The sequence below is a fragment of the Trifolium pratense genome, linkage group LG1 (assembly GCF_020283565.1).
Source record: "Trifolium pratense cultivar HEN17-A07 linkage group LG1, ARS_RC_1.1, whole genome shotgun sequence".
NCBI lineage: Eukaryota > Viridiplantae > Streptophyta > Magnoliopsida > Fabales > Fabaceae > Trifolium > Trifolium pratense.
The window spans coordinates 7247609-7274392 of record NC_060059.1 but is presented as its reverse complement, the minus strand read 5'-3'; the positions used below and the strand labels follow the sequence as shown (position 1 = coordinate 7274392).

General features: G+C 32.9%; 2 protein-coding genes and 1 long non-coding RNA gene across 13 annotated transcripts; all 3 read right to left on the bottom strand.

Annotated features, from left to right (window-relative positions):
• Positions 1–865: 865 nt before the first annotated feature.
• LOC123907702 lies at positions 866–9427 on the bottom strand. 6 transcript variants are annotated; one of them, XR_006809384.1, is made up of 5 exons: positions 8986–9427; positions 8203–8275; positions 5625–8042; positions 5511–5549; positions 866–1836 (listed from the first exon to the last, which is right to left on the bottom strand). It is a non-coding gene; the product is annotated as an uncharacterized LOC123907702 (long non-coding RNA). The 6 variants fall into 6 exon arrangements; XR_006809441.1 differs by having other exon boundaries at positions 5511–8042; XR_006809371.1 differs by having other exon boundaries at positions 866–5549; positions 8986–9426.
• A 1610-nt stretch (positions 9428–11037) lies between these two features.
• Positions 11038–19212, bottom strand: LOC123907472 (pre-rRNA-processing protein TSR1 homolog). 4 transcript variants are annotated; one of them, XM_045957805.1, is made up of 21 exons: positions 18981–19212; positions 18041–18167; positions 17877–17953; positions 17716–17793; positions 17213–17344; positions 16943–16993; positions 16694–16834; positions 16466–16588; positions 16270–16347; positions 16095–16184; positions 15900–16022; positions 15115–15198; positions 14696–14794; positions 14405–14590; positions 14202–14271; positions 13849–13952; positions 13465–13754; positions 13072–13383; positions 12631–12709; positions 12423–12486; positions 11038–11621 (listed from the first exon to the last, which is right to left on the bottom strand). In XM_045957805.1, exons 2-21 carry the CDS (start codon positions 18126–18128, stop codon positions 11503–11505), a joined length of 2388 nt encoding a protein of 795 aa, XP_045813761.1. In that variant the 5' UTR covers positions 18129–18167; positions 18981–19212; the 3' UTR covers positions 11038–11502. The 4 variants fall into 4 exon arrangements, with proteins under 4 accessions (XP_045813761.1, XP_045813822.1, XP_045813899.1 ...); XM_045957866.1 differs by having other exon boundaries at positions 18041–18238; positions 18981–19184; XM_045957943.1 differs by having other exon boundaries at positions 18041–18205; positions 18981–19184.
• A 1366-nt stretch (positions 19213–20578) lies between these two features.
• LOC123907293 lies at positions 20579–26007 on the bottom strand. 3 transcript variants are annotated; one of them, XM_045957692.1, is made up of 6 exons: positions 24980–26007; positions 23890–23928; positions 21297–21369; positions 21134–21208; positions 20853–20988; positions 20579–20812 (listed from the first exon to the last, which is right to left on the bottom strand). In XM_045957692.1, exons 1-6 carry the CDS (start codon positions 24991–24993, stop codon positions 20784–20786), a joined length of 366 nt encoding a protein of 121 aa, XP_045813648.1. In that variant the 5' UTR covers positions 24994–26007; the 3' UTR covers positions 20579–20783. The 3 variants fall into 3 exon arrangements, with proteins under 3 accessions (XP_045813648.1, XP_045813481.1, XP_045813561.1); XM_045957525.1 differs by having other exon boundaries at positions 20579–20988; positions 24980–25999; XM_045957605.1 differs by having other exon boundaries at positions 20579–20988; positions 22122–25997.
• Between the last annotated feature and the right edge of the window lie 777 nt (positions 26008–26784).

The following is a 26784-nucleotide window of genomic DNA, read 5'->3' as shown; positions in this document are numbered from 1 at the left end:
AATATCAAAATAAATAAATCCTTTTAGAATATTATAGTACAGTGGACTGGAATAAATATAGGCTCCCTCAGTGGAGGCTGCACACGAAATTTAAAATCCTTTTGGATTTTTTTTAATAATAAATTCTTTTGGATTTTGAAATTTATCATCCAAACAAACTTTAATATTTGATGGTAGAGTATTAATTAAAAATTTTTGCTAGGGATTTAGTCCACAATTGGTCTCAAAACTCAACACGTCAGAGCATACGCAAGAAAGCATCCCATTCATGGATTGGATGTATGTATGGGGGGTGAAAAACCAAACATTTGGACCCTTAATTGCTTCATATCATATCTTCTCTTTTAATTGATGAATGAAGGATCTAGATGAACAATGTGAATTAGATATTTACTTACTGCATCCATATATTTTAATTTTTTAAAATATAAATATTTAAACTTTAAAATTTGAACCGTTCAATCTTAATCGGACGACTCGGATGACTGTGATCTCTCCGACTACATGCAGTCACAAACACTGACTTCCTCTTATGAACTATAAACACTTAACCCCTAGCTTTCTACTTTCTCTTTCTTCTTTTAGAATTAGAGATACAGATTAGAATACAAATAGACTCGTAACTATTTCTAGTTTTTTTAAACAAACTTATTTCATATCATTCATCAATTGGTTCTCAATACAACGAGGAATCAAATAAAAAAGGGCACACATTGTCATCTACAAAAATAATTTAACTTTGTTTCTCTGGTACCAAACTTATTTTTCAAACTTAATTTAAACAATATTATCCTTTTCTATTTGTCAAATATTGCTACAAGCTACTAGGTATACATTCATGCACATAAATAAATTAACAAAAGAATCAGGAGTATGGATTTTTTGACTATTCTTCCATAAGATATATCAAAAACATACAGAGGTCTTCAAGGAGGGCCCATCAATTGATTGTTTCCTATAGAAAACCAACACCACCAGACCTATTCCCTATAGTTCCCCAACAAGACAGCATGATTCAATTTTACCATCACTTTCTTAACAAGCATATTGACCTTGACCTTTGAAGGATTCCAAAGTTGAAGCACTCAATTGAAAAGATTTGAAATTGATAGCATGAATCAAGGAGATTTATTGTCATTGTCATAAGAAGAAAAGGAGAAAAGCAGTTTAAGTTAGATACAAAAGTTTCAAAGTGTAAAAGTACAAACCAAACCGTTAATCGTTAAAACAGGTACAAACAATCAAGGGAAAAACCAAGAAAAAGCTTAATTCACAGGACCAGTCATTATGGTGAGAGGACCATGCCTCAATTTAGGCAGAGAAGATCTTATGACTCAAAAAACAGTTTTTACGTTTGCCTCCGACCAAGGGCACACTAAAGGGGCTCCAAGACCTATTTTTTTACCACTAGACCAAAAACAGTTTATGCAACATTGTACTGGTCATTACTTCTCAGTGTGATAGAATTCCCTCACAAATGCTTAGTACCCTAGTATTTATAATTTATAATTGTCAACAAGCATTAAAATTCAGATAATACTACTTGATTGCTCATAAGGTATCAAACAAAATCTAAAAATAACAAATATAAAAAACCAAACATTATGAAGGTAGAAAGAATCTAAAAGTTATGCAAAGGGCAAACTCTCCTTGATTGCCCATAAGATCCTAAAGGCTGTTACCGTAACAGCCAATAAAACAAATCAGGAATTCCAGATATTTAAGTAAATTGTCTTGCGCAGACATCGCAAAGAGGGAAACAGAACAGCTTACTTGTCAACATACTCAATTTTCTATGGCATGCATCATATGATCATATTCTCCTAGGAGCTTGCCCTGATTATTTAAAACAACAGCAATCAGAGTCCTGAGTATCAAATTTATAAGGAAAAAGCTAATATGTGCCCTAAGGGCACATGTTAAAGAACGTAATATAGAAATATTCATCTTAAAAGTCGTGCATTAAATTTTTTAAAATTCAAAATACTACTTTTGGTTTCCTTAATATATGCCCTTAGGGCACATGTTAGCAAGACCCAATTTATAATGCTATATACAATTTTCAGATGTTAATAAATTAAACAGTACTATGAAATGATATAAATGTAACTAAGAATGTAAGCATATAAGTCCTATAAGATTGCCAGAAAAAATAAATGCAAAGCCCTCAGATAGCGAAATAGAAATCATTTGCTGCTTTTGAAACTAGTTTCATTCACAACCTTCTTGCACCTTCTAACAGAATCAAGAGTTATAGTAATGGTGCAGGTCAAGTTGTGGACAAAACCATGTAACAGCTCAATAGTCCATTTTTACATCATTGGCAGCATAAAAAACAACTTGCTACATATTCACTATTTCAGCTAAAAGAGTAATTTGTGATTTTGGGTTCGATTATCTATTTAAACTTTTGGACTTTATATCAAGCAAAAACACAGAATCCATAATAATAATAATAATAATATATAAACTGTGGAATTAACACTATATGTTGGACATAGATAAACTGGGTAATCAGAAATGAAAAAAAAAATAGTAACTTAGCATTGTATCTACGAAAATAAATCCCAGGGACTTGCATGGTCACATTTATTTTTACAGTCAATAAATGTAATATGCATGTAAATTTAGGAGGGAATGATGGTTGCTTCTTTTCTTCATTTGAAAAGATAGAAGGATTAAAAACAAACAGTTTGTAAGGAAGATTGGTAAATACAAATCAGCTACAAATCATGAATTATTAAATTAATACACAAAGGAAGATGAGACAAAACAGAAATTTAAATCACATCTGGATCAAGACAAACAGATACCTGCCTGATAGAATTGAAAGGATGATGGTTATGATTCATGAAATTAACATATCAAACAAAAATTTAAAAAAAGAAATCGTTGAAAAAGTTATTCAAACACAAGATAGCCACTGTGCCCTCAGATGTTAGAGGTTGGTACTTTTTGAACATCTATAAAAGCCTCTCGCCATCCATCAAGGCAGTGCACGGAAGAGAAAACTACGCACAACCTCTACCGTCTCTACCTCACTATCAGTAGTAGCAATAACAACAATAAAAACCAGAAGACGAAAAAGAAAAAGAAGTACAGCAGCAGCAGCAGCAGCAACAGCATAGTTAGTAGTGTTGACAGTGGGGATAAAGGCAGAATGGATGGAAAAGCTATGAATGATATTCAGAGTAACATTTCTAGCAATGAAGATTCATCATAGGACATATCCGTAAGAAATTATATCCAAATTTATCCCTAGGAAAATTGAACAAGTAAAATCAGTTCTCTTTAATGGATAAGGAAATCTACACTGAAAATTGAGAGCCATTCAATAGTTTAAGATAAACAAAATTTGGTTGAATTTGATGATGACAATAAAACAGCAAAAAACCAAATAATAATTAAAACACAAGTGACAAAATAGTATGGCTTTCTTAAGCATAGCAGAAACCCCTTTTTGCAAAAACTGTCACTTAGCTGAATTGACAGAAAAAAGGAAACACAGCCCTCAGAACTCATACCTAAACAATATCATCTACGGCATTTACATGGCTTCATTCACAACTTCCTTGCATCATAATAGATAGATAGATAGATATATCCAGAGAGAGAGAGAAAGGAGAGAGAAAGATCATGATCATACATATATATACATACACACACACAATGAGTGAGTAAGTGAGTGAGAGAGAGAGACAGAGAGGTGCAAGTAGAGTTATGAACAAACCCATGTAGCCGGTCAATAGTTAATTTTTACATCATTGGGCATCATAGAAAAAATCTTGCTAAATTTTCACTAATTACTTCAAAGATAAACGAAAAATAATAACAGAACAATAGGAAACAGAAAAACAAATTAGCTAATGGGGTTTATATAACACTACTTATTTAAAACAGTAGACAGGGATCTTCGAGAATCAAATTTATAATGCTATATATAGTTTTCAGAGGTTAATAAATTGAACAGTATGTATGAAGTAATATACATGTAATTAAGAACGTAAGCATATATAACTACATATGTGAAGTACTAAAAGTTTCTAGGCGATTCTAGATATTTCTATTGTTTCCTTTTATTTTCCTTTGTAACTATTTTCTCCTTAGTTCAAGAAGAGAACTAACTGTATCCTCTCTATTTAAACCAGCCTTGGGCAGAGGAATAAAGCGTAACAGCATTCCCAGGAACTTCATCTTCTTACAGATTTACATGGTCACTGTATTTTAACGGTCAATCATTTTCATATGTGTCTAAATTTAGGAGGGGATGACAGTTGTTTCTTTTATTCATGTATAAAGATAGAAGGATTAAAAACAGTAGGTAAGGTAGATTGGTTAAAACCAATCTGCTACGGATTATGAGTAATTAAATTAAAATAATACAAAAAGGAAGATGAGATAAAACAGAAATTTAAATGACATATGGTCAAGATTCATGATATTAACATATCAAACAAGAAAATTCAAATAGAAATCATTGAAAAAAACTTTCAAAAACAATATAGAAAAACGTGCCCTCAGATGGTATTAGGTTAGACGTTTTCAACATCAATAAAGCCAAACAAATACCTAAAGGAAGATGAGATAAAACAGAAATTTAAATGACATATGAATCAAGAGACAAACAGATACCTACCTGATAGAACGGGAAGAATGGTCATGATTCATGAAATTAACATCTCAAACAAAAATTTCAAATAGAAATCATTCAAAAAAAACTTTTCAAAAACAAGCTAGATAAATGTGCCCTCAGATGGTATTAGGTTAGTATTTTTTCAACATCCATACAAGCCTCTCGCCATCCATCAAGGCAGTGCAAAATGAAAGAACCACACACGACCTCTACTATCTCTACCCACTGTCAGTAATTGTATACTAACAACAATGATAATGAGAAGACGAAGAAGAAAAAGAAGTATAAGGTGAAGAAGAAGAAGAAGAAGAAGAAGAAGAAGAAGAAGAAACACAAGAACAACAACAACAACAACAACAACAGTAGAAGCAGCATAGTTAGTAGTGATGACAGTGGGGAGAAAGTAGGAAATGGAAGGAAAAGCATAGTTAGTAGCATTGAAAACTCGTCATCGGGCTTATCCAGAAGAAATTATATGCAAATTTGTCCCAAGGCAAGTAAAATTAGTTCAATTTGATGGTAAAAAAATCTACACTAAGTGAAAATTGAGAGCTATTCAATAGTTTAAGATAAAGAAATATTGGTCGAATTTGATGATGACAATAAAACAGCAAAGAACCAAGTAATTATTGAAACACAAGTGCGATAATACAATCATAAGTAATATGATATCTAAATTTAAACTGTCAAGAAAAATCTATTAAGCACAAATGAGAACCCTAGATTGACAACCATAGAGGGAGCCACGAGTGAATATGAAACACTAAATTCAAAGTTAAACTATATCTCATCCAAGTTTAACTGAAATCAACTGTTAAAAATAACATTAGCATCCTAAACAATAAATAGGTCAACTATACTACTATAGTTCCCTTACAAGTGAAAATAAGTGAATCGCCGATTATGACAAATCAACCTGCAAAAACGAAGGAGAAAGTAAATTAGATAAATCAGTAGACACTCGACAGAAAAGAACACCTAAACTTCTCACCATCTCTCCTCAACTAGGGCAAAGACAGGTAGCTAGAGTCCTGAAGAAAACATATAAAATAAGTGAACAAACGAAGCAATTGACAAGATTATCCAAACGCAAAATGGTTACTTTGCCCTCAGATATTGTTAGATGTGTAGGTTTTCAACATCCATGAAAGCCTCTCAACATCCATCAAGGCAGTGCACACAGAGCACAACCTCCGCCATCTCAGCCCACTGTCACTATGAAAATTGAAATAATAATAATAATAATTAATAATAATGACGACGATGATGAAGTTGATGGCAACGACAGAGTTAAAGAAGAAGAAGAAAAAGAAGTCAATAGTGATGGCAGTGTGAAGAAAGGCAGACGGGACGGAAAGACTTTGAATATTATGCAGAGGATCATATCATCATTGGGCATATCGAGAAGACACATTAGGAAATTTATGCAGCGGAAAATGAGTAAGCATAAAAGGCAGTCGTCAATTGAAAAGCAAAACCAAAAGATATGAAAAGTGAAAAATTGAAGGGTTGTGAAAACAAATACATTGGAAAATCAAGTAAATAAAAAGATATAGTAAATAGAAAGCTGTGATTCTACCCAGAAATAAAAATGCAATATCAGACCTTTGTCATTAAAAGCAAATAGCATACTCATAGTGTTCATTTCTGTCCTTTTGTTGAGCAAAGGGATTGATAGACATAAGGTTCAAATAGATGATAAGACAGGGCCAATACCTAACTTAAGACAGTGAAAAACACTCGACAGCCGAGCCTGCTGCTATAAGAAGATTTTGCAGATAACCATTTACAATCCACGAGATGCATTGACACTAAATGTAACATATTATACTACTTTACGGCTGTCTCCGGGCCAATGCACTATAGATATTTGAGTTTCTTCCACAGAATATTAATGTTATAAAGTATAGATTTCTTAAGCAGAACAGAAACACCTATTGCAATGACAACATGTTATATAGAATGAATTTCGTAAGCAAAAAGGAAACACAAAACCCTCATAACTCATAGGGATTAGGGAAATTGAAGGAAATGGGGGCATTAGTTAACATGACCCAAACAAAATTACGCGGTTCTAAGGGAAATGGGGCCAAAAATAATTCTACTCATGAATGAAACTCGAGTCCCGAATGATTTGCGAGCTCATTAACCACTTGAAATCAACCACTTAGTTGCAGAAATTAATAAACAGGATTGATACAACACTGCTTTGTTTTTCTAAAAAATGTAACAACTAACAACACTACTTTTTCCAAATGGACAAATCAAGTAATAATCGAAAGAGAAAAAAAAATCATGCTCTTATTTATGTGTGTCAAATCAAATATTACTGAAAACCCTAAATCATGGTATCAACATTGGAATGAAGCATTTTAGGATGTGAAATACATTTCCTTTAATAATAATGCAGAAAATCTAAAACCTGATTTGATCATAGCACACAGTACATGCATTATCATTCATGTAAGATATCACAAAAAATGGGTCACAAAAAACAGAAACAAAATAAGAAATAAAGCACAGATTGTAAACAACCATAAAACTGAGTTGAAATAACAGTAAACTAGAGTAATGGCGGAAAAGAAAAAACTACACTTTGGTGAACATTGATCAAAAAAAGTGAGAGTTAGAGTAAGGAGAAAGCGAAATGGTAGAAGAAAGATGAAAGAAAGGGTTTGTGGAATCGCGCTTTCCTTCTATTGTTGTGTGGGCTGGCTGACTTTGGGCTGTTCGGCTAGACCCTAATTTTAGGAAAATTGCTTTTCTGGCCCCCTATATTGCTCGTAGGCCCCCCGTTCCGACCAAATTACCCTTAGCCTGTTTTGGAACATAGCAACCGAATTTAATTAATTTTGGTATGTAGGAACCGAACTAGACATCCACCAAATACCTTTGTTTTTATATCAGACTCTAATCTTTCAAACTTAGTTGCAACTATTGTTATTTTGTCAATAATTTAATTGATTTACCGGGAATTGTGAAGATATTGCAATAGTTGTCAATTAGTGTTTAGTAGCTATAGTTGAATTACCACGTTAGTGATATAGCTGTATGATATTGAATCTTATACACAATTCTTGCTTTTTTGGCCCTAATCTAGCAAGTTCCCTGGTTGATTTCTTGTAATATTGACATGTAATGCAAGGTAGCATCTAGGTAAGGGTGTTTTTTGTCTCGCAAAACAAACTTTTATAACAACCAAACCAGCTACAACAAAAACCTGCTACACCAATAACAGCCAACACGCATAGCTTCTTCACCTAATTTGCACGTTTTGAAGGAAATTCATTAATTATGCTTCTTCACCTAATTTGCAAAACACAGATGGTATGCTTCTTCTTCTTCTTCTTCAACGTAGTAACAAGCCAAAATGAAGGAACAACAAGAAGAATACACCTGGAAACACAATCTGAAATTGCAAGAATACACCATTAGTGGAAGAAAAATCCAAACAGATTGATTCGGAAGATACAATCGGAAATTGCATAATTTTGGAAGTTACAATCCAAAAACACTAAATTTCGGAACGTAACTTCCGAACTGTATGAGAATCTCTTTAAATGAATTACCAAAACTTCTGGAGCCTCCATGAATCAAGATTTTTACTTGCTTGTGCAGAGACCTCGCAAGAAGAGAACACATCTGCAACAGGACATATATGAATAAAGAATGAGAACACTTTTATTTGAAGGTCAAAGTAGTATGAAGAGAATATCTCTAAAGACTCGTAAAATTGCTTGAAAGATATAACACTAGGAATATGAATAAAGAATGCATACAAACAGAGCACTAGTTTTCCAATTTCAGGAAGTATAATTGGAAGCTTTGGAATTTCAGGAAGCAAAAATGAAACCAATATCAGGAAGCATTGATAGGTTACATTAGTGTGTGTATAATAGCACTGTGAAAACATATACAAGATAGGTTACATTAGTGGCATATTCAGTTGTCTATACTCCCTATCACAAGTTTAAAACTAGGAACAGATCAAACCAGAAAATAGAGCAACTTTAGTTCACATTGGGGAACACAAAACAATGCACCAAATAGAAGAAAAACTCTTAGTTGGATAAATATCTAACTTAATAAATAATACTGATATTTGCAGGAGCAAACAACCATTACAAGATCAAATATGTCTATGTTTATAAGTGTGATTACAAAATAGTGCAGTCTGAATCTGGCAACCAAGTAAATCAACTGTTATCATCATGCCTGGACCTAATCGGCCTTTCAAGATAACCTTTGACTCGTCCAGTGGAGCAGAAACAAAATTTATTCACTAATCACATCATAGATTTTGGTGGATCATTTGATTTCAGCAACCACATCCAAAGAATTTATTCACTTACCAAAAGATTGTGCTCTGTTAATGTTGCTTACTCACAAAACTGAATTGATGGAACAACTCTGCTTCAATTCGGATCGCAGCTGCCGAACCTATGCGAATTCGGATTGCATCGCCCGAACTTAGGCATTTTCGGATCGTATCTTCAGAACCAAATAAACTCACAATTAAAAATCAAAAGCAAATCCATGAAGATTTAAGATACTAACTAGTTTTTAGTGGGTTTGCGGCTGAGAAGAAGAAGATGGTGCGGCGGTGCAGCTGCATTTCCGACGAGGCTGCGGCGGAGAAGAAGATGGAGAGCGTTTGATGTTTTCTGGGTTTCAGTTATCTGCTTCTGCGGTTCGGTTCTCATCTTCCGAAGTTGTTTTGATTTCGGATTGCACAATACAAACCAACCTGGGTCCCAAATCAGGGCCATTTTGGGATTTTTGGGGGGTGCGAAAGCACCAAAAGGGGGCCTAAAGAGCAATTTTCTAATTTTAGGCCTGTCAATATGGGTAAGGTAAAAAAATTCGATGTTTTCTCTTTAGGGCTCCATGTATCTTTTATACCCCAAATATTTCAATTTTGGGTCTGTCTGATAGCTGAAAAGCTAGCGGTTATTAAATATAAAATTACATAATTGATAGTGGGTAGTTTATTTTTTAGAGTGGGTAGTTATTAAATTAAAGGGTAAAAATAGAATAAAGTGTAAAAAGCTATAAGCTATAAGCTCAAATGCTACTTGAAATAGCATCTGAAAAAAAGCTATAAGCTAGTACAAAAAGTTTTTTACCAAACACCTCTAATTTTTTGAAACAAGCTTATAAGCTCATATAATAAGCTATAAGCTAGCTTATTTGTGTTACCAAACACACCGTTGTCTTGATAAAAACTTCGGTTCGCAGAAACCAAAGTTTTTTCTAGTTCAAATTCAAGAAAAATTCGGTTAACAGAAACCGATTTTTTTTTCAAGGCAAAAAAAATTTGGTTTGTAGAAACCGAAATTTTTATTGAAGGGCAAAAAAGTAAAATTCAAAGGGGGAAAAAGAACCATGGGGTGCCTAAAGAGAAAACATCAAAAAATTCTCTTCCCACCCAAATTTATTTTATCTCCGGAAATTCCAATTTTAACATTTTATCCATATGAAAAAAGTTCGGAAGTATTTTTCAAAAAAAAATTGTTGAAAATGATATTTTACACTAGAAAAAGTTCGAAAAATATTTTTCAAACTTTTTATGCACGGGTGAAATTGGAATTTTAGGGGATAAAAAAACGTTAGGGGGGAGAGAATTTTTCGTAAAGTAAAAACCTCTTAAAAGCACCAAAATTTGTAACAAATTACAGATTCGAATCTTAGAATAAGTCTATTAGAGGTACTAGATAAAGTTTAAGTATTATATTTTCCTTAAGACTACGCTGTAGTGCATGCAAAAAGTCTAGTTAACGGACCCTCATGGCGGCAGAGAAACTCATGTACCCAAAAACCTTCATCGGTTAGGGTAATGAAGTGGTCCTCTGGTACAAAGAGACCAATGTATTCGTAACCCCTTGCATTGTTGCCCACATTATTGGTCCTCTTAGTGCATCAGTTTCTAAACTTTGTTGTGCATCACATTCAACATTTATTCTATGCACCTTGAATTATAACAGTTTAAATTATGAAAAACGTTTTTCTCTTTCAATTATGAAAAACAGTTTAAAATTTATCTATTAATATAAACCATTGTGAGACCATTTGAAAATATATTTAAAAACATTATTACACCTATAAACCGTCTAGAACTTGTTTTTATAAACTGCGATAACTTGTGAAAAACTTATATTAAAACACAATTTTATTTTGTTAAGGAAATATTTATCCAAATAAGCAATTGTATGACGAGCACTTAATATACACATATTTATCCAAACAGGGACCAAAACTTACTAAGGAATCGCTCTGTTGGAAACTAGAATCCAACCAACAACTAATTTCACACGGTCATTTTTCCACCAGCAAGTCGCGTGTAGTGGCGTGACAAAGATACACAGCTTAAAACAAAATACTATGTAGTTATTCACCCCGTAACATTTCAAAGTTGAATAGGTTTGCTGCTGCCTACAGATGTTTTTATAACCATTGATTAAAAGTCCAAACCAATCAACAACTACAATACAATAGAATGTGCAAACATGCATAAGTAGCTTTAACTGACATGAAGTTCATCCCGTCCCATAATGATAAAGATATAAATGAATTATAATGCGAATACCTAGTACATACTGATTTAAATTATACCTAGTACACAGTATTTGCAAATACCAAAAATATCAAAATAAATTTAAAACAAAAATATGATATATGTTAATTTATCTTCTCTCAGGTGCAAACAAGCAAGGTATTCTGGCCATTTTTTCAGTAAATAAACGGCCACAAAACTGCATCCTCCGTTCAAGGAAGTCAATCTGAACCAAACAAAGCTTCATTCCCAATCAATATAACATTGACTTTCTACTGAATTCCTTGATCAATAACAGAATTCAACTGTCATCCCATCAAATATCTAGTAAAGGAAAATAACGGGTTGGTCTCTTCGGGTATGCACGTTTGTATAAATTCAAACATACAGTATCACACTGTTCAAGAACCCCGTTGAGAAGGCACTTCGTTGCTCCTGAATAACAAGCAGATTACAATCAATAGGTGTCCCATATCTATTTGAATGCTAACGATTACAAGCTGAAATATGAACCAAAAAAACTTGCACAGGGAATTTATGTTTAGTCAACAAAACAATAAACGAATAATTCATTATCATTAGTTCTGTAAGATTAACGTTCATATTTATCAACCCACGGAATCCAAAGGAAATCATTTCTCGGCTTCTATTTATTTTAGTGTTCATCACTCATCTCACACTCATGATAATCTCATCCACCCCTTTTAATTAGTAGCATTTTTAGATTTATCTACGCAATGTATAAAAATTCTAATAAACCTAGACACTAGACAGTACGTACAGCATAACTCTCACAGAAGAGTATAATAAATCTCCAAGCAGCTATGGAGCTGAGCATTAAAAAAATCATAAATGGGTACAGTTGTGTTTCCAATAGTGAAGATTTCCCTTGGCAAACAATGATTGCAATCAATATCCAATAATGGGGCAGATCTAATTGTAATTTATCAGACTAGTCATATGAAACCAAATTGAGGTATGAGGTAAGAGGTAAATTCAAATTGACGGCATAGAAAAAGTCCATATGAAACCATAATTTTCACAAGATAAGCAAATTATGATTTTTTTTTTTACAATTGATAAGAAAATTATGATAAAACATTATAAATGAGTCATGATGAGAATCATGGAATGAGCAAGTTCATCATTAATGAAGCAATAAATAATCAATTTCACCCTAAAATGAGTAGCTGCCTGAATTTTATAGTAAATGTAATGGTTTGGAACATAACATACCGTGTGTACCAACAGGTTCTTTAATTCGGCCACGAAGACCACGTTTGGTATATATCTCTACAGGCTGCAATCACCACCACATTAAGAAATCACATTAGGGTGATAATTGAGGATAATTCTCAGAGAATGGTTTTTTCAATACTCTACAAATCCTCGTCAAAGTTAAATCCAATTATTTTGGAAACACTGGGTGAAAATTGTTTCTTACCTTGAACCATTTAACATCCTCTGGATTATAGAACATGTGTCTTACAGAAGCTTTACGTTTTGATACTTTTTGAGGGTAGCTGCACCACAAAATGTTCAAAAAGTTCTCATGAGAATAACATTATAAATGTCTGAAATGAAAATATTTACTTTTTTCCAGATTCAGCATGCAAAGAAATCAACCAAAAAGACCATAGAATAGAACCAATAAGTAATACACAATGGTTTTTGTTGACATTATAATTATAGGGTTTCAGAAAATAGTAGAGAGAATAAGAATAAATGGGGAAACAAATCATGACTATAGTCTATAACTAACAATTATGGAAACTAATGCCAACAGATAAACTAAGTCTAAGATACATATATCGAGATACAACGAATTTATTTATTATATAAAAGTTTTGAAGTGATGGATCTTGGCAACAATAAATAAACATACCCTGTCAATATAACACGCTTAAGGATTATCCTAGCTGGATCAACAGTTTTCAGTGAGCCAACTGCAGCCACTGTGGCATCTTCTCCAACTCTCTTTAGGACTATTGTAGGAAGAGGAGGAAATGAAATTGGTGCATAAATTGAAGCAACTGAAAAACGTCCAGCATGGAGAAACCTCTCCATCTTGTTCTTGTCTGTGTTTATGAACTCACTAGAGAAAGTTGGTCTGCCAACAAATTGTCGAAACCCGACATGAAATATCAACTCTTCCTTTGCTTTGATGGGTGCATCATATGTTTCGTGCTTCTTCACGCTAAAAAACAAGTAATTTAGTTCGTTACACATCTTTTGTATATTCAGAAAATATGGTAAAAATGATATAGCATATACACACCTGAAGTGAAGGACAGATAGTTTCGACTCATGTTTCAACAGGCCACATGCTGTAACCGGGGCTGTCTTTGCAAGTGTACATAATTTTGAAGCCACTGCACTGGGCACATCCTTGATATGCAGCCTAGCATATGAGCCAACTGGAATACAGTCCTCTCTGCCTTCTTCATCCAATTCTAAAGCTTTAGCAAGAACATGCTTTTGGATTCTTTTAAAATTATCATATGCAAAAAATTTGGCATTCTTTTGGTCAAATGCAAAAATTTTGGCATAATCTTGGGGTAGAGATTCCTGATATTATTAGAAATGTCAGATTATTTTTATTTTTTTGTATGTTATTATTAGCAATGTCTCACTATAAAGAATCTCCAAAAGACAAACATACTTTAGGATCCCATGAAGAATTCCTGAAGGACTTGAGTCCCCTATATTTTGCAAACCGCACCCTAGCCGGAACATCCAATGGTGTATCCACTTCATCAGGATACTCTACAACAAACAAGTAACAAGTGACTAATCAAAAAGAATGTGATTATATCAGCAATGCAACTGCAACTGCAAAATTTCAAACAAAGCAATAGGTATCCATGGCAAATTCCCAACAAAGTGCAAAAGGCAGGACATGAGATATAAACTAGAAACACAAAAAAAAAAGTTTACATACAACATTAGGCACAGGAAAACCAAACTTTCAAGCCTTTATAAAAAAACCGATAAGAACATAAAAGAAAAACATACCCACATCTGCAGCATGTGCTTCTTTAAGTTCCTTGAGTTCATCTTCGATCTTCTCTCTAGTATCTACTTCCTGTATTCCCAAAATAGTAATCATGTGCTAAAGGTATAGAATGATAGAGGACCAGAGACTGTGCAACAACGTCAAAGGTCTAAGGGTAAATATGTAAATATATTAAGTATTGCAAAAGTATTAACAGGCTCACCATCATTGATTCATTGTCAGTTTCATCCTCAGAATCTCCTAATCTTAGTGAAGCTCCATCACCATCAAGATCTAAATACTCATTTCCCTCTTGACCTGGAGACTCATCTCCTTCATCCAACACCATACCATCTTCATTGTCACTGTCTGACACCTCTTCATCAGATTCATTAGTAATCCATGCAGCCTGAAAATAAAAATAAATACTAGATATCTATTATTTCCATACTAAAAAATACAATAAGGTCGACCGAAAAACAATCAGAAGTGAATCAAGAAAACAAGTACATACCTGGTATTCGGAAGTGCCAGCAGGAAGCTTCCTCTTTCTTATCTTTTTTTGCTTTCGATCTTCAGCAGCCTTTTTTATTTCTTCCTCTGTTGGCCATGTCTGTCAACAAGTAATAATATCATACCAAAACACTAAACAAAAGAATCTTGCAAATAAAGTAAACACATGATATTCAGATAATGCACCCACTAATTTGTTAAAACACTTTGTTTGGGGGAAGGGGGCTGATTCTAGGCTGAAAACAGTGAAATCAGATAATAGGCAACAACTGATTGAATTATAAGCTACTCATCAGAACTTAAAATACTATAATGATCAATTAAAATGATGTCAATTAAGAAATTACAAACACTGAAGCTTATAAATCAACCATTATATTTTACAAATGGCAATAGTAGAAATGATATTTCATTATCTACCTGCTCTCCAGCAAGAAGATCGGGTTTATTCTCAACAACTAAAGATTCTTGGTTGTCAGCATCTGGAACTAGAGTACGAATGACCTACAACATTAAAAGGTAGGAAAAATGAGGAAAAACTAAACGTGTAAATATAAATAAATGGTTCGAGATTAAATGAGTAAATAAATATTATAATGTCCAAGTGTTGCAAAAACAGCGGATTTGGAATTTTAGTATATCAAAATTAAAAGGGAACTTTGTTGGTGTTTTCAGATTGACAAAAAACAGTCAAATTGTTATATTTCAATATTAACTTACATTATTTTACTTAGCTTTTTAACATGTGCATGTGATAATGATACATTATAACATTTGACATACTGCTATATAATACTTACATAATATATGTGCAAAACCAGACTGAAACTCAAAACCTTAAAAGGATTGCTATAATTTACATAATATATGTGCAAAACCAGATTGAACCTCAAAACATTGAAGGCCGCAACTTTTAAGAGTTCCTAACCAGTCTAGTTTGAAATTTCAGTATATAAAAATTAAGAGGTAACTGTTGGTTTTTCAGAATGACAAAAAAATCTTTTCGCCAATTTAAATTGTTATAATTCAATATTAATTTACATTATTAGATTTACCTTCAATGTGCATATTATACATTTTAACATACTGCTATATATTTAAATAATAAATGTGCAAAACCAGATTGAACCTCAAAACTTTAAATGCCACTTCCTTTAAGAGTTCCTAACCAGTCTTGTTTTCAAAACTAAGTAAGACTACATTACCTCCACATCCTGCATCTCATCTGAATCCATTAAGTCCTGGTTTTTCTGTGAATTCAAAGGAAAGGGATCCTTAAGAACCTCAATTTTGCACAGTTGAAAATCTCCTGCACCTGATACATGAACCTGAACAAAAAAAATGTGAGACATCAAACAACTAAATGCAACTAAAATTTATTCCATGACCTTGCTGATTACCAGTTGATTCACAGAGAGGTTACGAACACGGAGGTAACCGCTGAGAACGAGGGTGCATTTATCAGAATTGCCATCATATACTGCGTCAACCTGTAATTTAGGGTGGTAAACATGATGAGCGCAATATGAGATACAAAATGTAAATTGCTGGAGATTCAAATTGATGAATTCAAACCTTGTTTGCCACGAGGTAAGATCGTTGAGTTCTCCAATGAGGAGTTTTAAGCCTTTGCTCTTTAAAGAGCGACAGGAACTGCAATGACAAAGATGAGAGAAGTGGAAGGCTTAAACAACCAAACTGGATATACAATGGATGATAAATTTAGCAGGTGCAATCAGAATTTACAGCCATCGATGAGTGAAATAATTACCTTGTGAAGATCATCCTTTGTATCAGCTGGATAAAATTTACAGTCCTCAGGAAATTCAGAAGCAAGACTAGATGTACAAATCTTCTTTAGTTCATTTCTTTGTTTTACCTCAGTCGGCAGGTCCTGAGAGCACATGTAAATGATTAAAATTCAATTTCTTCATGAAACAATTGTAAGCACACATAAATTACTCGATTTGGTCCAAAAATAAGAGGCAGTATAACTTACACGAACAAAGACAGCAGTGCTTGGTAAACCAATAGATCTAAATACAGAAAGGCATTGATTTCCAAATGAATCAATGAAGTAAGAATCAGTTTCTTCACACAAAGACCTTGTAGAGGCCACAAAAACCAGTAGATCAGCAACCTACAACACAAATATTGTCAAACGGTAATCACTCACAACCCACATTTTCCAAACCCGCAAACCAAAATCCTTGAGAAAAGAAGGAAACCGGAAAAAAAAATATAGTACCTTCGCCATTTCCATGCAGGATAGTAAATCACCATGAGGTGCTTTCAGTACCTGCAGTTTACAATATTGGTGTGTATCGATATTACAACTTCTAATACATGAGAATTGAGAATGTATAAATTTTTTAATTCATTACTCGATAGAATTATAACTATTGTTAAATATTAAACATAAAAGTTTTTCTTAGCAATTAACTCAATCCATGTTGTATATACAAATGACTCGACAAATTAACTATGTTCGAAAGAATGAGACAGAAGTCAGATCTACCGTTACTCTGGTCCTATATTCAGAAGAAGAAACTGTCCCTGACAGCACCGCAGAAGATTGTTTCGATAACAATGACAAAAGATCGTCTGCAAGTGATTCTAAATCCACAGTGGCACAAAGGGCAAAAAGTACCTGGGAGGAACAAAAATATAATAGGAATGTGAGGGCACAATAAAAAATGTATTCAACTTGAGTATTTGAGATTATTTACTAACATAAGCATGTGTGATACTTTTTGGGAGAACTTATGAAAACAGATTATGATGTGTTCATAAGATGTTTTCAGCTTATTGGGAGAGCTTATGAAAACAGATTATGACATTTTTTTCAGCTTATTTCCGTAAGCTCTCCAGAATAATTTGACTATATTTTATTTTTGTTACAAAACAGCATATAGATAAATACTTGTATGATAGATAAGAGCCAACTCTATAAGAACTTAATTAAACTAAGTATCGAAACAATGCATAAATAAACGTCGAAATCAGTAAAAATTTACTGACAATTAGGCGCGGAGGACATTTGGATCCACTCAATTCTCTTCTTTGTTTCAAAACTGTAGCCCTTTTTTGTTCACGAATCTGTAAAATGACAAATGAATTACTGAGGAAGTAAATATAACAGAAAAATAAGAACAGAGAGACATAGAAACAGATTGAAATACCATTTTATTTCTCTGGAGTCGAGCGGCACGAGCACCTTTCCCGACATTACGGTCAGATTTTACGATCGCAAGTCTATCTAAACAGTTAAATTGAAAAACCTAACATTAATAATAATGAATGAATGGAAAAACTGAAAAATCATTAGTATAATAAAAATACGAACCTTTAACAGAAGTTTTGTGAATATTGCGAGAAGATTTAGAAGAGAATCGTGACTTGTGAGACTTATTGACTTGATGCGTCGGAGCCATTGTTATTGCACTGAGCAGCTTGTTGATGCGAGTTGTAATCTGCAAAACCAGTGGCGGAGCCAGGATTATATTGGAGCCTGGGCACAATTTTAACCGCAATATTTTTTTGGCTAGCATGAGTCAAATAAGAAAAAAACAGCAAAACATAATCAAATAAGAGAGATGAAATATAACATACCAATAGTATGCATATATTTCAACAATATAAATGAATGGAAACAGTGTTGTCCAGGGCCAAAAAGAAAGCAGTATTTATTAATTGGTCAAATGGAAGGGCTTTTAAATTTAAAATTACAACTTCTCATAAGTTACCATCTTCTCAAGCCTAACAGTGAGGTCAGAAGCTGAAACATAAACATCTATGGCCAGGTAATGGAAAGTCGTTCCAATCAATTTACCATTCAGTGCTGGAAGAACTTTTCCTACTGCCTATTTTTTTTCCCAAATTCAACACTCAATTGTGAGAAACAACAAAATTTACACAGTCTAATCATGTGTTACTAGGCCCCAGAATCAAATATGCACTTGCTTTGTTTATGAATATAAACAAAAGGAAAGAATCCCACAAAGAGGCCAAGAGATATTCTTTTCTTTTCTTAATAACAGGAGCATTAAAATCTCAATTTAGACCTTGAAATCCCAATTTTTTCTTAACAAATTCACCAAGTTTAGACCTTGAAATCCCAATTTTTTCTAAATAACCTAAAACATGAATCATATTTTTTTCTCATACTACAACCCAACATCAAAGGATAATGATTAATATCATCAAGTTAGACATAGAATAATAATTGGAATACCAATTTCTATGTATTTTATGCAATTTCTCAATTTTAGGGTTGCTTAGTTTACCTGTGTGCGCTGCGACTGCGAGAGAGAGGCTGAGAGCGGCGGCGGAGAGCGGCCTGAGACTGAGAGAATGAGAAATAGAGAGATTTGAGACCGGATTTGAGAGTGGTGCTGCGGTGCGGTGGTCGATCGCGAAACGAATGAAGGAAACAGAGAGAAGGAGAAACGCGTTACTGTACTTCTTTTCCTCTTGTTTCTTTTATTAATTTTTTTTTTAAAAAAAAAAAAAAAAATTGGGGTGGGGCAGCCCGGGCACGTGCAAAACCCTATTTTGAAGACCAAATTAAACTAAACCCTTTTATCACATACACGACCAGTTAACTTTAATAATAAAGTTTTTTTATAAGAATAATAAAGTTTTTTTTTTAGCAATATAATAATAAAGTTATTATAAAAAATATAATAAAGTTTTTTTTTTGACATAAAAAAATATAATAAAGTACTATCAAATTTACTAAATTACTCTAATATTCATAATCAAATTTATAATTTTTTTATTAATAGATATTAAGGGGTCATTATTTGTCATTGATAATTTATTCATTTAATAAGTTTTACGATAAATAACACAACACAATAGTTTCACTTATATTTTAATAATAGTATAGAATAAATTTTTAAATATTTTATTCTAAATAAATTTTTACCTTGACAAACTTAAATCTATAACAATATATAAAAATGATAGGTGACTTTGGGATGAACTTTTCAATATACCTATTTTACTCTTGACTTAGTTTCACAACTTCCATTAACTAATCAATTTAAAAAATTCAAATCATAAAAATGTGAATAAGTGGCAAATGGGTTGCCTATACATGAATGATTACCAACTTAATATTACATCTATACTATATAAAAAGATAATACAAATATTTTTGGTATCGATTTTTCATAATACCAACAATATTCTTATTTTTTTAGCAATAAAAATATTTTATTAACAAATTCATCATAACATAAGACTTTTTTTCTTTGGACATAAGTTAGACACAGAAAGACGCGGAACACGCCTGTCTGGCCCGCTAGTATCGAATAAAAATCAATATACTCGTGCGAATGCACGGGTCTTTAACTAGCAGCGCTTAATTTGAGCTGAGAAGTAAACTAGGTTTTATCTTTTTATTTTGTTTTAGTGAGATGCTCCATCCGTCTCAAAAAGATTGTGATTTAATGTTGTTTCACACATATTAAAAAAAAAATTAATATTTTTATTAAATTGCCCCTATAAATTATAGGTTTGTTTCCTTGAGAAAAATGCATATAGTAATTATTAGGGGTGCAATTGGAAAGTATTAAATTGAAAAGTGAGAATGACAATTATTTTGAAACAAAATTTTATTTTTAAAGTGACAATTATTTTGAGACGGAGGAAAAATTAATAAATAATTTGTGGATGGCAACGAGCCCAACTTTCTGTTTTGCAAATCATATGGTGTATCTGGGTAGTGTGCAACGAGCGGAATAATTATCTTCAATATTATACCATAGAAATATTTGTGTAAGTGTTTGAAAAAACTTACAATATATTCATATATTATTATCTTCAATATATTTCGAAATGTTTCCTTGACAGCTAATGAAAAAAAGTTATAGCTTATATAAAAACAATCATACTGCACTTAGTTTCAACAATTTAACTTACAAGCTTTTTCTCAAATTTGGATATACAGTTTCTTCTATGACCTAATTTTAAAGGGAAATAGCAGAAACAATTGGTCTACTGCACTTAGTTTTCGAGATTCTAGAACAGAACATGCACAATAGTAAAACTGAAGATAGTAAAAAGAACCTATAATATGCCTCTTATTTCTTGCATTCCAAGCTCAAGTACCTCCATCTTTTTTCCGTATCTATTCCTCCTCTCCATCAAATACCCATCTAGATATTCATCTATTGACACCAACTTATCCAACTTAACAACAGATGCTTTTGATTGGATCTCACCAAGCTGGTGTGGCCCCAATTTAAAAATTGTAAAGAAAGCTGCAGACCAGTCATCGAGAACACTCCGAAAATGATAATGTCAAATGTTAGGATCATGTTGTTCTACTTTTCTAAGAAATCACTTGGAAAGTAAAGGAATAGGAAAACACTCTCAAATAAACTTAGAAGGAATGAAGTGATAATTGCTGAGAAGTTTTCAAGCAGCATACATTGTAGCTAGCAAGGTCAGTGGGATTGAACATTTTAAAACAGTCACTTGATGGAGCTGTTACATCACCATATATCTGGAAGTAAATACAAGGTGTTAGGACACAACAATCAAATTTGCTAATACAAATTGGGAGGAGGTCCAGCAGACATAGACATACATACCTCAAAGGTGAAGGCCATGGGAACCCTCACAACGTCATACATGAAATCGGTTGCTGTCCCGTGTGCAAAATACCTGGATAAGCAAGGTATTACTTGAGGAAGGATTGACATATAAACTAAAGACAATAATATAAAGGCATTTGTCTGCCTCAAGACCAGTAAATCTGAAGCACCACTTGCATATAATACAGATCATGTACTAAGTTGTGATTTCAAAATTTACAATTTTCATTCTAACACGTTGGTGCCGAGCTACCACTTGCAACTTCTAATTATAAAAAGCAGTAGCATATTTGAGGCACCAAAAAGCCAATTCAGCAAACGTGTGGCTTTTGAAACTAGCTTCATTCATAACCTTCTTGCACCATCTAATAGTAATGGTGCAGGTCAAGTTGTGAACAAAACCATGTAACAGCTCAATAGTCTATTTTTACATCATTGGCAGCATTAAAAACAACTTTACTACTTTAGGGCACATGTTAGCAAGACCCAATTTATAATGCTATATACAATTTTCAGATGTTAAAAAATTAAACAGTACTATGAAATTATATAAATGTAACTAAGAATGTAAGCATATAAGTCCTATAAGATTGCCAGAAAAAATAAATGCAAAGCCCTCAGATGGCGAAATAGAAATCATTGCGGCTTTTGAAACTAGCTTCATTCACAATCTTCTTGCACCATCTAATAGTAATGGTGCAGGTCAAGAAGTGAACAAAACCATGTAACAGCTCAATAGTCTATTTTTACATCATTGGCAGCATAAAAAACAACTTTACTGAATTGACAGAATAAAGGAAACACAGCCCTCAGAACTCATACCTAAACGAAATCATCTATGGCATTTACATGGCTTCATTCACAACTTCCTTGCATCATAATAGATTGATTGATTGATAGATAGATATATCCAGAGAGAGAGAAAGGAGAGAGAAAGATTATGATCATACATATATATACAAAACCACGCGCGTGCACACACACTGAGTGAGTGAGAGAAAGAGAGGTGCAAGGAGAGATATGAACAAAACCATGTAGCCGGTCAATGGTTAATTATTACATCATTGGGCATCATAGAAAAAATCTTGCTACATTTTCACTACTTACTTCAAAGAGTAAAACTATGTTTTTATTTCCATGTCATTCATTTAAAATCAAGATGCAACGAAAAACAATAACATAACAATAGGAAACAGAAAAACAAATTAGCGAATGTGGTTGATATAACACTACTTATTTAAAACAGTAGACAGGGTCACAGGGTTCTTCGAGAATCAAATTTATAATGCTATATACAGTTTTCAGAGGTTTATAGAGTAAACAGTATGTATTAAGTAATATACATGTAATTAAGAATAAGAATGTAAGCATATAAAATTACATATGTGGAGTCCAAATAATTTCTAGGCGATTCTAGATATTTCTATTGGGCTGAGGAATAAAGCATAACAGCATTCCCGGGAACTTCATTTTCTTACAGATTTACATGTCACGTGTATTTTAACGGTCAATCATTTTCATATGCATGTAAATTTAGGAGATGGGATGACAGTTGTTTCTTTTATTCATGTAAAAAGATTAAAAACAAACAGTCGGTAAGGTTAGATTGGTTAAAACCAATCTGGTACAGATTATGAATTATTAAAATAATACAAAAAAGGAAGATGAGATAAAAACAGAAATTTAAATGACATATGAATCAAGAGACAAACAGATACTTACCTGATAGAACAGGAAGAATGATGGTCAAGATTCATGAAATTAACATCTCAAACAAAAATTTCAAATAGAAATCATTCAAAAAAAACTTTTCATTTCAAAAACAAGATAGATAAATGTGCCCTCAGATGGTATTAGGTTAGTATTTTTTCAACATCCATAAAAGCCTCTCGCCATCCATCAAGGCAGTGCAAAAAGAAAGACCACACACGACCTCTACTATCTCTACCCACTGTCAGTAATAGTACTAACAACAATGATAATGAGAAGACAAAGAAGAAAAATAAGTATAAGCTGAAGACGATGAACAAAAACAAAAACAACAACAGTAGCAGAAGCATAGTTAGTAGTGATTACAGTGGGGAGAAAGTAGGAAATGGAAGGAAAAGCTGTGAATGATATTCAGAGTAATATATCTAGCATTGAAAACACGTCATCGGGCTTATCCAGAAGAAATTATATGTAAATTTGTCCCAAGGCCAGTAAAATTAATTCAATTTGATGGTAAAAAAATCTACACTAAGTGAAAATTGAGAGCTATTCAATAGTTTAAGATAAAGAAAAATTGGTCAAATTTGATAATGACAAATGACAATTAAAGAGCAAAAAACCATGTAATTATTGAAACACAAGTGCGATAATACAATCATAAGTAATATGATATCTAAATTTAAACTGTAAAGAAAAATCTAGTAAGCAAAAATGAGAGCCCTAGATTGACAACCATAGAGAGGGAGCCACGAGTGAATATGAAACACTAAATTCAAACTTAAACTATATCACATCCAAGATTAACGGAAATCAACTGTTAAAATTAGCATTGGCTCCCTAAACAATAAATAGGTCAACTATACTACTATAGTTCCCTTACAAGTGAAAACAAGGGAATCTCCGATTATGCCAAGTCAACCTGCAAAAACGAAGTAGAAAGTAAATTAGATAAATTAGTAGACACTAGATAGAAAAGAGCAGTTAAACTTCTCACCACCTCTCCTCAACTAGGGCATAGACAGGCAGCTAGAGTCCTGAAGATAACATATAAAATAAGTGAACAAAAAGAAGCAATTGACAAGATTATCCAAACGCAAAATGGTAACTTTGCCCTCAGATATTGTTAGATGTGTAGGTTTTCAACATCCATAAAAGCCTCTCAACATCCATCAAGGCAGTGCACACAGAGCACAACCTCCACCATCTCAGCCCACAGTCACTAAGAAATTAATAATAATAATAATAATAATGATGATGATGATGATGATGATGATGATGATGATGATGGCAACGACAGAGTTAAAGAAGAAGAAGAAAAAGAAGTCAATTGTGATAGCAGTGTGAAGAAAGGCAGAAGGGACGGAAAGGCTTTGTATATTATTCGGATGAGCATATCATCATTGGGCATATCGAGAAGACACAATAAGAAATTTATCCAGAGGCAAATGAGTAAGCATAATAGGCAGTCGTCAATTGAAAAGCAAAACCAAAAGATATGAAAAGTGAAAAATTGAAGGGTAAATATGATTATGAAAACAAATCCATTGGAAAATCAAGTAATTAATAGAACTTTAATTAAAATGATACCAAATTTAATCCACCAAATAAAATCTAATAAGCATTAATAGAACTATAGATTGACCATTGTCGTTAAAAGCGAGTAGCATACTGCTATAAGTAGATTTTGCAGACAACCATTTAAAACAACGAGGTGCATTGACACCAAATGTAACTTATTATACTACTTTAGGGCTGTCTCTGGGCCAATGCACTATAGATTTTGAGTTTCTGCCACAGAATATTAATCCTATAAAGTATAGATTTCTTAAGCATAACAGAAACACATATTGCAATGACAGCAGGTTATATAGAATGAATTTCGTAAGCATAGCTGAAACCCATTTTGCAATAACTATCACTTAGCTCAATTGACAGAAAAAAAGGAAACACAAAGCCCGCATAACTCATACCTAAACAAAATCATCTACGGCATTTACAATGGCTTCATTCTCGACTTCCTTGCATCATAAGTCTATAAATATTTGTGCTCACACACACACACACACATTGAGAGAGGTGCAAGTGGAATTATGAACAAAGACTTCTACATTTTGACTATTTAATTCAAAGAGTAAGAATATAATTGCACTACATGCTAATTCCTATCCATTTAAAATAAGGTGAAACCAAAAAGAATCCTCTAACAATAGAAAACAGGACAGAACAATTAATTACAAAAATTCTACGGTTACTGGGGAAATTGGGGCGGTAGTACAGAGTCCGAGTGAGGTAAATAAAGCATGACAAAAAATAATTCTACTCATGAATGAAACTCGAGTCCCGAATGATTTGCGAGCTCATTAACCACTTGAAATCAATCACTTAGTTGCAGAAATTAATAAACAGGATTGAGACAACACTGCTTTGTTTTTCTAAAGAATGTAACAACACTACTTTTTGCAAATAGACAAATCAAGTAATAATCGGAAGAAAAAAAAAAAACTCATGCTCTTATTTATGTGTATCAAAACAAATATTACTGAAAACCCTAAATCATGGTATCAACATTGGAATGAAGCATTTTAGGATGTGAAATACATTTCCTTTAACAATAATAATGCAGGAAATCTAAAAAAAACCAGTTTTTATCATAGCACAGTACATGCATTATCATTCATGGAAACTTTCACAAAAATGGGTCACAAAAAACAGAAACAAAATAAAAAATAAAGCAGAGATTGTAAACAACCATAAAACTGAGTTGAAATAACAGTAAACTAAAGTAATGGCGGAAAAGAAAAAACTAAACTTTGGTGAACATTGAGCAAAAAAAATGAGAAAGCGAAATGGTAGAAGAAGATGAAAGAAAGGGTTTGTGGAAAGAAATAGGACAATCGCGCTTTCCTTCTATTGTTGTGTGGGCTGGCTGACTTTGGGCTGTTCGGCTAGGGCCTAATTTTAGGCCCGTGAATATGGGTAAGGTCAAAAAATTCGATGTTTTTCTTTAGGCCCATGTATCTTTTATATCCCAAAAACCAAGGTGAAGAAGATTGCGGGAGCAACTTAGAAGTCAAATTTCCCTTCTTCTTGCATATCATTGTAAGGTTATCATGTATAACTAGTTCTTTCTGTTATTGGGATTAGGTTGATTTAGCTAAGACTCTAATGTAATATTTTGATCTGGCTGGTTATATATAACCTCTATTTCGTTATGTTGATGATTTAATTTTGTGTTTAATGCTTTTCTGACGTTAAACTCTGTAATTGATATTTTGATTTAGAAAGAGCTAGACATAGCCTTTTTATTTAAATGAACTGAAATAAATACATTTGTGGATGCTAATTACTAGGAATAGTGTTAGATTCACATTCACATGCTCTATTGGATCTTAATGTTAGTGTATTGATAGATTACCCGAGGGATTGGGGGTAGATAGGTACATTAAATATCTCGTCTTATCTAGGAACGGAAACATACGATGAGCAATAGGTAAAATATAATTGAAATTTGGAAAATATATAATCGATTAAGATGTTGCATTAGAAGAGTAGTTAACTATATCTAATCCCAGTAACTTGTCTCCCTGTTATTTCTTCCTGAATTTATCCGTGTTGTAAGTTTGGATGTTTATAAACAAAACTTTTTCTCAATACTTAAAACAATATTAATTGTTAAACGACATTGATATCGCATCATTCTCTATAAAGATGATCAAAAATATACTTATTTGTTACGTAACTTATTTTGCATAGCAAGTAGTATTATTATTTACAT